The 12,662-nt window shown below is 33.6% G+C and overlaps 1 protein-coding gene across 1 annotated transcript in view; it reads right to left on the reverse strand.

The window, feature by feature from the left end:
• Nucleotides 1-1,817, reverse strand: part of LOC106873000 (diacylglycerol lipase-beta) — a 52,646-nt gene extending 50,829 nt beyond the window's left edge. Inside the window, exon 1 of the mRNA XM_014920201.3 lies at nucleotides 1,630-1,817. Within this exon, the coding sequence (XP_014775687.1) occupies nucleotides 1,630-1,724 (95 nt within the window). The 5' untranslated portion in view covers nucleotides 1,725-1,817. The remainder of the gene's footprint in view (nucleotides 1-1,629) is intronic.
• Between the last annotated feature and the right edge of the window lie 10,845 nt (nucleotides 1,818-12,662).

The raw sequence follows: 12,662 nt of genomic DNA on the forward strand, positions 1-12,662 counted from the left end.
GCAGGATCTGAATTCAAATTGTGAAAGTAAAGTAATTAAATACTTTAAGATATTCAGACCATCATTCAACCTATTCTACAAAATTATTACTTTTTAGGCTTTTGGAAATGCATTACTATAATATCAAGGCAAGAATGTGGCGATCTTTCAAGTTTCTGGGTTCAAATTCCACTGTTGTTAAGTTAACCTTTTAGCCCAGGATGAATAATATAAATTTCTGTAATATATACAAGAATCAATTCACTTAACTATACACCCTCTCATTATGGTAGGGGGAAAACTCTTGCATTAAATCAAAAGAAAATATTGCCCTATTTATTTGACTAGGCACAAACCAAAAGGTAGACTTTTCTTTACTTTTTTTTTTTTTTTTGGTTCTAAGTTCTCCCTGAGTGAGCAGACCAATGATGAAAGCTCAAGTCATGATCATCCTTCCTTTCTATATAACATGGACCACATTATCTCATGTAACTTTCTCTATTTAAGGGCAAGAGTTCAAGGATTTTAGTCTGCTATTTTAAACAGGTCAAGCAACTGAGTCAAAGGCATTCCAGATGTAACCAACATCTCCTTTTTCCCCAAAGCATAGTGTACCAATGATCACATTATCTAATGTGTCCTACCTTCCCCTGTTCAGATACTCATATGAAGGAGATTTTGCTGTTATTTCTAGAAGATAGAACAATCAATAAAAAGCTCCCATGGTGATCAGAAAACAGCTAGCTGAGTTTACTGCTGTGCAGTACTAATACTATTTCATTGACTCAAGAGGAAAGTAAAAACTAACTCAGCAAAGCAGGGTTTGAATTAGGAAAACAAGGAAACAAAACTAAAAAACTGTTAAAAGCATTTCGTCATTTCTTGCTATTATCAACTCAATTTAAAATGACATTTTTAAGTGTTTCAGTTTTGTTACTTTTCTACTTGTATACTTTATAGGTTATTTCACGTAATTTTAAAACATTTCAAAAAGTATTTTCAGTGGGACAAACTGAAATAGTGCTACCATCTCTCTCTCTCTCTCTCTCTCTCTCTCTCTCTCTATCTCACACACACACACACACACATATATACATATATATATATATATCGAAAGTAAATGATATAAGTAGCTTCCGTGTTCACACATACTCATTAGAAACAACCTTAATTTATTCTTTTTTAAGATAATTATATTATTCTACTGGAAGACACTACTCGGATACTGTTTAAATAATTAAAACGTTCCCTTTTTTTAATAAGAACGCATTTTTCATTTTAAAAATAGACAAATAAAATACATCTGATTTGGGATAGGATTTATAGTTTTTGATTCAAAAATATTGAGAGAGAAAGAGATTTTAAAGAATTTTCACAGCCCCATTTTTCATTCCCCCTTTTTTGGATGAAGGAATAAAAAGACAGGTATTCTTCTGAAATACCTGTACGTGTCCTGTTTTTCGAGTTTGATGACGTCTGATAGAAATTGGTTATGTATAATGTTTTCATATTCCTATGTAATTATAAACAAAACACTACATACATAACTACATACATACCTACATATTAAGACAGATAGATAGAATAGATAGATAGATACGCATATTAATGTACAAATTGTATTTTAAGGAAAAGATAAAAGAAATTTACCATGCGAGCCGAGTAAAAATTTCCAACAGCCCTGGAAATACTAAATCATCTCCACTGATATGCCATCGACGATTAAACAACACTATACCAGGCATTGTTGACCCCAACAACACGTCAAATTAGTCCCATATTTCAAGCATTACAGGAATTCTTTCCGCACAGACGACAATTCCCCGAGTCTGAAGTGTGGGAATTCCTTTATTAGTTTCGTATTCTCAAACGCGCGTATACACACAAGCAATACCTTTTATATATATATATATATATATATATATATATATATATATATATATATATATATATATATATATATGTATGTGTGTGCGTATATATATATATATATATATATATATATACATACATACATATTTGTATAATATATACACACATATACATATACGTGTACACACACACACACACACATACTCAGTCATATGAAAAAAATTAATCATATGTATTCATAAAACTGATAAGATAAATACTTAAGGGTTACTATTATTTTAATAGCTTTCATTCTCAAGTTAGCTTTGTAAGAAACAAAATTACGAAACGTGCAACACTTCTATCTGTTTTTGTTCAACTTCAATCGTGATTTGATAGCTAAATTGTACCACCTTGTAGTTTTTTAGCTTCAGGTCATCTCTCATTCGACAGATTTTGTGATCGAATACGGTCTGTCTTTGATCATCCCATCTTCTCGAACAAAGCTTATCTCAAGCTACGTTATCTAATATTTGTGAAGGTAACGTGGTTTGAATGGGAATCTGTCCGCTACTTGTAGCAAGTCGAACGACCACGAAGTGGTTCCTTCTTTGGCTTTGGGTACATTATCCAATATATTCTTTATACAGTAGAATATGATTTGAGAGATTTTGCTGCTATTTCTACCAGTACTAGCAACCATATAAAGGTTTCTCCCATTTATGAGACAGACACAAGACCTGAGAGGAAATGAATAAAAGATCGCATAATACCCTTACTTATTTCAAAGGAATGGACGGCGTAAGTTAACTAAAATGTCTATAACCTGGAAGATCACTAGTGGCGAACTAGACTCGTTGGGGTTATATAGGAAACACTTCCTCCTGTTCCCCACCCCATTTCCCGACGAAAACGGGGGTTTGTGTAGAAAAGAAAATTTTAAAGTGAGATTTTGGGGGTACAAAAGGATGTCTTGCCGTTATATATATAATTCCTTAAAAACTTTAAATCCTTTCTTGTTTAATATCTTTCTCAAGAAATTCCCTCGTTTCTAACCTAGGCACAAAACCGGAAACTTGGCAGGATGGGGTTAATCGATTAAATCGATCCCAGTACGCGACTGCTATTTTAAGATATATAATGCAGTATGTTTGGTTTGAATTTGATGGGGCTTACAGGAGGCAGAACCCCCCTTGAAAATTCATAAATTTCCGATGTTGAGGAAATTTCAACCATAGGTAATTGACACAAATCAAGAAGTATTCCCAAAGTTTCCACTTCTCATGAGGGTTCTAAGATCCCCTAATGGGGGGGTCTTAACTCCCAAATTTTAGTGATTTTTTATGGTCCAAAACAAGGTCAAAAGTATTGAATGGATCTTTATGAAATTTGGAAATTGTATTTTATGCACAAGGGTGGATGTATTGCAGTATATGTTTGAAAGTGAGGGGGCATAAACGAGGCCGTAACCCCCATGAAAATTCATATAATTTTGCTGTTGATGAAATTTTAACCATAGATATTAGACACAAATGAAGTAATATTCCTAAAATTTCAACTTCTTAGGAAGTTAGTAAGACTCCTTAATGGAGGCTTAACTCCCACAATTTAGTCATTTTTCCTAAGCCAAGACGAATACAATTGTAGTCTTGGAAGCTGTAGAGTCACCCAAGGATACAAGATGAGTGTTATTTGTAATTCAATGAGATATACTTAGATTGTGATTTCTGCAATGTGGTGCATAAATTGTCAAGTAAAGGAGAGGCATCTTTGCCTCCACTGATTCAGTTGCAAGGTTTTATTTTGAGTAAAGTTATTTAGTTGCAGACCTCCTTTGAGTCTTTTTATTATCTCTAGGTCAGAGATAGTCCCCAGATGGTAACATTGATTTCAAGGCCTTTCCAGATCAGTAACCGGTCATTCAAAGAGATTTATAGATTGCAAATTTATTCTGTTCAGTTACCTATTGGCATAGTGATCATTGGCAAACTCCAGAGGTGACACTTCTATTTCCCCTTAGCTCTCACGTCAACAACTAGGGTAGGGTAGCTGACTGCTTATTGTGATCATTCGTCTTTTGGTTTCATCTAGCTTTGCTCTCTTTTACAAACCCACTGAACATTCATATATTTCCGATTTCAAAGAAATTTGAACAATAGATATAAGACACAAGTTAAAAAAGATTCCCAACAATTCAACTTCTCTGGTTGACTTTAAGACATCCCTAATAGGGGCCTTAACTCCCATATTTTAGAGCTCCATGTGCTCCATTTTTCAGGAGCAAAAACCTTTGAATGGGTTTTATAAGATTTGGATTTACGAATCTGGTCATAAAGATGAGTAGTATAGGATAAATATGTCATGATTAGAATTTTTGTTAGGGTGTGTAAAGAGGGAAAGAACCCCCATTGAAATTCTTAATCTCCAATTTTGATGAAATTCCAATCATAGGTATTCCAGTTCATTAAAGAAAATATAAAATAAAAGTCTAATTCCTTAATTCCATGTGACACAGACAATGCCAGGTATTTCTGCTAGTATATATATATATATATATATATATATATATATACATATATACACACACACACATATATATATATATATATATATATATATATATATATATATATATATATATTTATATATTAATAATTTAGAGAAGAACCACCAAGATGCAATCCAAACAATCAAGAAAAATGTACTTTACAAAATACTACTTTAAAAATCTATAAAATATTAGATTAAAAATTTAATTCAGTTTAGTAAGTTTATGAAAAAGAAAGTGAATTATAGACTATGCACGTTTCGTGGCCACATAATAGTAGAAAAAATCTGTGCAATCTACAATAAATCGATCAAGATAAATTCCACTAAGAATGAAGTCACTCTTCAGGCCTTATAAATTCAAAAAAAGTATCCTACTATTTAAATAATATAAATAAAATAAAATAGGGATAAAGTAGAAATATCTGTATGTGTAGGAAAGCTATTATTAGTACAATACATAAAATGTCTAGGTTTAATAATAATAATCATTCAAGTTAAAGGCCTAATTCCTCTAATGAAGAAACACTTTCTGTAGATTAAGAATAGGAAAACATATAAAAAGATAGTGTTATTAACTAATAAATGAATCTGAACGTTTAACAGTATTAATAAAATGAACGGCATCACTTATCTTATCGAAGATTCCTTACTGACTGACTAAATTTATATATATATATCGTTTTTGGATTTGATTAGCAAGATTCTTTATATGAGTTTGTGTGTTGAATTCTGTTGTGTCTGGGGAGAGTCATTCTCTTTTCATGTCTTATAATTTAACACACTCACCAGTAAAATTTCCACTCATTTACTTATTTATTTTTCTAAAATTTTTTTGCGTCTTGCAACTTTTTCAATAGTTGTTGACTCCGTTATCCAAGCTGCATTCATTTTGTTCGTTTGTGTGCATGTGGGTGGGTCAGTGTGTGTGCGCATACACGCATATATATGTGTGTACATATGTATGTATTCATGCATGTAAGTGTGTGTGTGTGTGCATATGTATATATGTGTGTATGTTTGTGTGTTTCTATGTGTGTCTTTGCATGTCTGTGTGTGTGTACCTCTGTCTCCTTGTGTGTGCATGTCTGAGTGTGTCTAGGTGTGTGTGGGTTTTTTGTTACTATGTACACAGTACATAGTCACAAAAACCCATGTACACACGCACACAGACACACTCAGACATGCACACACAAGGAGACAGAGGTACACACACACACATAAAAACACACAAACACATGAATATGCAGAATACAAACATATATATATATACATACATGCACACACACACATACATGCATGCATACACACAATTGCATGCATGCATACATACATACATACATGTGTATGTACACACACACTGATCCACACACATGCGCACAAACAAACAAAAAGAAAACAGCTTAGATAATGGACAGAGTCAACAACTATTGAAAAGGTTGCAAGACGCAACAAATATTTTAGAAAAACAGCATGGCCGCAGCTCTGAGCTGAAACTTTGTAATGAAAAAAGTAAATGAGTGGAAATTTTAAATTATAAGGCACTAAAAGAGAATGACTCTCCCCAGACACAACAGTATATATATATATATATATATATATATATATATATATATAATATATATATATATATATATATATATATATATATATATATATATATATATATATAATATATATTTTATTTATGGGTTAACAAAGCGACCAAATGTTTCATGTGAAGAGATCTTAACAATTGTTCAAGTATCACCGAGCAAGCACATGAACCACTTCGTCCCTTTCAAGTTCGTGCTTCACAGCGTTCATACACACATAATTTTCTCGTCTGGCCGTAAAGCCTTTTCTGTTTGTTTTCCTGTCTTGTTTTTTGTCCGCCACTACATTCCTCCATGGCTAGATTTAATTTGTGTATACAAATTTAATCTGCGGTCCATGGGATGAGCCGTTTTAACGATGCGTCCTGCCCAAGCTCGTCGAAACGCCGGTGTTAAAACATGGGTAGCTGATGAAGTAGAATGTTCTCTATGTGGCTTGTGTGTTTTCTCGTCTACGTTTGTTCGCAATGTCCTGTACCCAGATATGCACCTATACATACAGGTGGATGTCGGTATGCACATACCTGTACGTATATATGCATATACTCATTTACTATTTGTTTTTATATATATATATATATATATATATATATATATATATATATATATATATATATATATACATATATATATATATATATATATATATATACATATATATATATATATATATATATATATATATATATATATATATATATATATATATATATATATATATATATATATACATATATATATATATATATATATACATATATATACATATATATATATATAAACATGCATAACTAACTAATGAGAGAGACAGTCTAGATGAAAGATACAAGAATATTCATTGATCGCTACAATAATTTCAACCCATCTCTCGCAGGTGGGATACTGTACAACTGATTTAAGTGTATCCCTCAGTGTAGATGTCTCCTCAGATGATTTCAAGAGGTATCTCGTTAAAATAAACTCTATTTCACACAACTTATTTCTAAATGTTTTCTTCTTGGTTTTGTATTGTGTATTTGTTTCTTTTTGTATCTCATCTTTTGTTAGGGATCTTCTATAAGAATGAAGTTGTATCCCTTAATTTGCACTAACTATTTTTGTTTTTGCAGTGGTAAAGCTTTTTATATGTATATATATATATAAATGTAAATGCTTTCCCAAATAAAATTATACTTCATTTTTGATACACAAGCACTCAGTTTCTGCCATGGGCAGAATAATTTCGAATTTTCTTATTTTGATTTCTTATTTATAGACATGGGACAAGGTCTTTGGTTGTTGAGTCTCGTGGAGGCGATGACAAGTGACCAAAACTTCTAACGATTTGCTGTGCTTGAGAAAATACATCAAGCTAAGTGAAATTGTAGTCATGGCCAGTGCTAGTGACACTTAAAAGGCACCCAGTATACTCTGTAAAGTAGTTGGTACTAGAAAGGGCATCCAGCTGTAGAAACTATGCCAAAACAGCCAAGTACAGCCTGGTGCAGCTCTCCAGCTTACCAGCTCCGGTCAAACTGACTAACCCATGCCATCATGGAAAACGGATGTTAAATGATGATGATGATATATGTGTGTGTGTGTGCATATCATCATCATCATCATCGTTTAACGTCCGCTTTCCATGCTAGCATGGGTTGGACGACTTGACTGAGGACTGGTGAAACCGGATGGCAACACCAGGCTCCAATCTAAATTTGGCAGAGTTTCTACAGCTGGATGCCCTTCCTAACGCCAACCACTCAGAGAGTGTAGTAGGTGCTTTTACGTGTCACCTGCACGAAGGCCAGTCAGGCGATACTGACAATGGCCACGCTCGAAATGGTGTCTTTTATGTGCCACCCGCACAAGCCAGTCCAGGGGCACTGGCAACGATCTCGCTCGAAAATCCTACGGAAGCCAGTCAGGCGGTACTGGCAACGGCCACGCTCAAAATGGTGCATCTTATGTGCCACCCGCACAAGAGCCAGTCCAGGGGCACTGGCAACGATCTTACTTGGCTTGCCGGGTCTTCTCACGCACAGCACATTTCCAAAGGTCTCGGTCAGTAGTCATCGCCTCGGTGAGGCCCAATGTACGAAGGTCTTGCCTCACCACCTCAGCCCAGGTCTTCCTGGGCCTACCTCTTCCATGGGTTCCCTCAACTGTTAGGGTGTGGCACTTTTTCACGCAGCTATCCTCATCCATTCTCACCACATGTCCATACCAGCGCAATCGTCTCTCTTGCACACCACAACTGATGCTTCTAATGTTCAGCTTTTCTCTCAAGATACTTATATATATATATATATATATATATATATATATATATATATATATATATATATATATGTATAGATATATATATATATATATATATATCATCTTTTACTTGTTATTCCAGTTATTGGACTTTGGCCATGCTGGGGTACCTCCTTGAAGGGTTCAGTCAAGCAAATCAACCCCAGTTATCAAGCAGCAGTGGTGACAAATACAACCATGCACACACTCATAGATATATGCATATATAGATGCACATATATATATATATATATATATATATATATATATATATACTTTATTTAAAAGCAGCAGAAATATAACAAAAGACTGTTACTCTGAGTTTCACGTTCCCATTCATCGGACAGTTTTGTTAGAAAATATATATATATATATATATATATATATATATATATATATATATATATATATATATATATACAGGGTGCGATGGGTAAATTGTTGCCATTTTACATTTCATGTATGCACATTGTTTGTTTTTGATTTTGTTGACTACACAGTATAGAAGGGTCAGTTGGATACCGTCTGTGAGAAAAACAACATCATGATGCAATTCACTCTGCCAGAAATTTGGAAATAACATGCTGTACTGCTTGGCAATCACACCAGAAGTGATAAAAATCAAACATCCAGTTAACATCATGGTGTTTGGAGTGATCACTAGTGATGGTGATGTTATACCTCCATCCATCTTCCCACATGGCCTCAGGCTCAACACGGAGTCTTACATCAAGTGCCTGGAGGTAGTAGTGCTGCCCTGGGTCAAGAGGGTGACTGCTGAAAGACCCTATGTCTGGCAACAGGACTCTGCACCATGCTACACAAGCAGCAGAACCCAGTCATGGCTGTCAGACACTTTCTGTGACTACATCATTCCTAACATCTGGCCACCTAACTCCCCAGACTACAACCCACTTGAGCGAGAGACCAATAAAACTCCTTGTAACACCAAAGATGAACTGAAGGCAAGGATTATGGCAACATTCACCAACTTAAACAAGACCATCCAGAAGAGTTGCAGGAGATTCCAAAGTCATCTAGAGGCCATAGTTGAAACCAATGGCGATTTTATTGAATAAATTTACTCTTTAGTATTTCAAGATATTTTTATGTAATATTGGTAAATATATCTGTTAAAATGAGATATCAGTATTATTTTCATTTTTGCTTAATTTAGATGACAGTTTATTCACTGTTCCCTGTGTGTATATATATATATATATATGTTTCAAAGGGAATTGCTATATTTATTATACTATAGCAGTGTTTTTCTTTTTTCTGTATTTATTCACTTTTTTCAGTTCACACACACACACACACACATACATGATAAGTAAAAAGTTTTGCATGCAATGCAATGCATCAAATAACATTAACAGCTTTCAATCATTAATTTGATGTTAAAGGCAGCAAACTGTTAGAATCACTTGCACACCAGACAAAAATGTTTAGTGGCATCTCTTTCAGCTTCAAGTTCTGCCTTGATCAATCAAATAAAAGAATATAAATTATAACGAAGAATTTTTCAACTGAAGAATACTTTGCCTCTTGGAAACTTAGAATTTTATCCAGGTGGAAAATTTTCCCCAGATTAGGATTTGCAATTTTGTATTGATGATTTTATTATTTATAAGGTTTTTAAAGCAGGAAGTTGGCAGAATCATTAGCATGCTGGACAAAATGTTTAGCAGCATTTTGTGTGTCTTTACATTCTGAGTTCAAATTCCACCAAGGTCAACTTTGCTTTTCATCCTTTCATGGTCAATAAAAATAAGTACCTGTTGAACACTGGGGTCAATGTTATTAACTACTCCCTCTCCTCAAAAACTACTGGCCCTGTGCGAAAATTTGATATCAGTATTGATAAGATTATTAAGGCAGTGATTTGAGAGAATCATTACTGTGCTAAACAAAGTGCTTAGTGGCATTTCTTCCTGTTCTTTATATTTTAAGTTCAAATTCCACCAAGGCCAGCTTTAACTTTCATACTTTCAAGGTTGATAAAACAAGGACCAGTTGAGCACTGGAGTTGATGTAATTGATTTTCCCCTCCCCAAAATTTCAGACATTTACCAATAGTAGAAAGAATTATTTATAAAGTTAGCAAAAATTTTAGGCATTTCTTTTTAATTATGATTTATTAAGCATAATTTTTAAAAGAGATTGTGAGTGTTCATAGATAACCTGAGAGCCAACTGAAAGTCAAGCTGAAATGTCTATCCATTTGTTTTTCAAGATTCTTGATGTGAAATTGTGTACTGAAACAGATATTGTTATACATGAGATGGTCATATTTTGCCAATTAAACATGCAGAACAAGAGGAGACGTGGAATAAAGAGTCGTTGAAGAGGTCACAGGATGTGTGATGAAAGAGCTTTGACAAATTAAACTAAAATAATAATAATAAAAGCTGAAATGAAGACCAAATATATAGTGCGCAAGTTTCATTAGCAAAATATGACCATCCCTAAGTATAACAATGTCAAGATGAAAATTATTGTAGAATTTAATTCGTGTAAATGCATACATGTCTGAGAATTTTAAAACTCAACTTTTACTATAGAGTGAGTCAGAGTTTTGTTGTTTTGTTTGTTTGTTTGTTTGTTTTTTGTTGTGTTTTTGTTTTTGTTTTTTTTCTTTTTACTCAATCTTTGATTAGAATGATGACTCCATAGACTATAACCATATTTAGATGATAACTAATGCCTGTCAGGTATCTGTTCAGAAATACACCTATTGGTATCTTGTCTCACATGCAAATACTTTTTCATACAAGATGAAATACCAATGCCACTGAGTGTTTACCTCCAGGTTAGATTAATATCTTTTAGCTTTAACTTTTTATTTGTTTCAGCCATTAGACTGTGGCCATGCTGGGGCAGTGCTATAAAGGGCTTACTCAAATACATCAACCCCAGTTGGGGTACTTATTCTATCAGTCTCTTTTTACTAAACTGCTAAGTTACATAGACATAAACAAACCAATACCAGTTGTCAAATGGTGGGAGCAGGAACAAAGACAAATACACACACAGATTGTATAGTTTGGTCTTTTTCTTTCTTTCTTTCTCTCTTTCTTTTCTCTTTCTTTCTCTCTTTTCTCTTTCTTTCTTCTTGTCCTTCTTTCTTCCATCAGCTCATTCTTTTTTCTTTTTTACTCCCACTAATGAAGTCTCCAAAAATTAACCACACACACATACTTACACACACAAACACACACACACACACACACTTCTCCATATTTCTCTTCAGGACAAGTCAGTCCAGTTAACCTTGGATAGCAGATAAAAAAATCTGAATATGCAGGGTGCGATTTGAAAAACTTTTTCTTTGAGTCCCAGGATATTAATTTTTTTTATCCAATTCTTTAAAACTTGATTGATTAATTGATTAGTCTACATACAAAAGCACATATACAAATATATAAAAGGTGATGATAGTAAACAAAAAACAAATATGAAACATGAACAGGTGTTCATAAAGACTGAGGCCTTTAGAGCTAGAGGCTTCAAAAGGCAATGTTCTAAGTTTAGTCCAACTGTTCTCAAAGAAAATAAGAAATAACTTAGAATACACAATGAAATAACTTAAAATACTATATAATTTAAGACTCTGTTTTCTGTTAAGAAAATTTTACATAGAATTATAAAATGCACTGAATAGAAATATGGAGAAATATTCATCATATCAACAGATTGCATAGATAAATACCTCCTACAAATTAGAAGTGAACAGCAAACTTAGCAGAGAGAATAGCCTTCTTTGAACTTATAATGGATACATTATTTCCAGGGATGTACCCTCTGGTTATACAAGGTTCACAGTACCTACCCAAACTAAAACTATACATATTGATTTCAAATTTTGGCACAAAGCCTGCAATTTTGGAGAGTGGGTAAGTCAATTACATGACCCCAGTGCTCAATTGGTACTTACTATATTAATCTCAAAAGGATGGAAGACAAAGTTGACCTTGGTGGAATTTGAACTCAGAATGTAAAGACAGACAAAATGCCACTAAGCATTTTACCCAGTGTACTAAAAGTTTTGCCAGCTCACCACCTTACTAAAACTATATCAATTATTAAATATTGGTTTCAAATTTTGGTGCAAGACCAGCAGTTTTGGGAGCGGGTTTAAGTTGATTACATCAACCCAATGTTCAACTGGCACCTATTTTATCAATCCCAAAAGGATGAAAGGCAAAGTTGACCTCAGTGGAATTTGAACTCAGAATATAATGATGGACAAAATGCCAGTAAGCCTTTTGCTTATGATTCTGCCAGGTTGTCACCTTACTAAAATTAAACATATTAATCATTAAATATCAACAGAAATAGCATGGGGTGTGCTTTATAGGAGAGAAAATCGCTTCAAGATTAAACTAAGTTGAGGAATTTATGCACATTTAA

Source organism: Octopus bimaculoides, chromosome 3 (assembly GCF_046866305.1).
Source record: "Octopus bimaculoides isolate indiv1 chromosome 3, ASM4686630v1, whole genome shotgun sequence".
Lineage (NCBI taxonomy): Eukaryota > Metazoa > Mollusca > Cephalopoda > Octopoda > Octopodidae > Octopus > Octopus bimaculoides.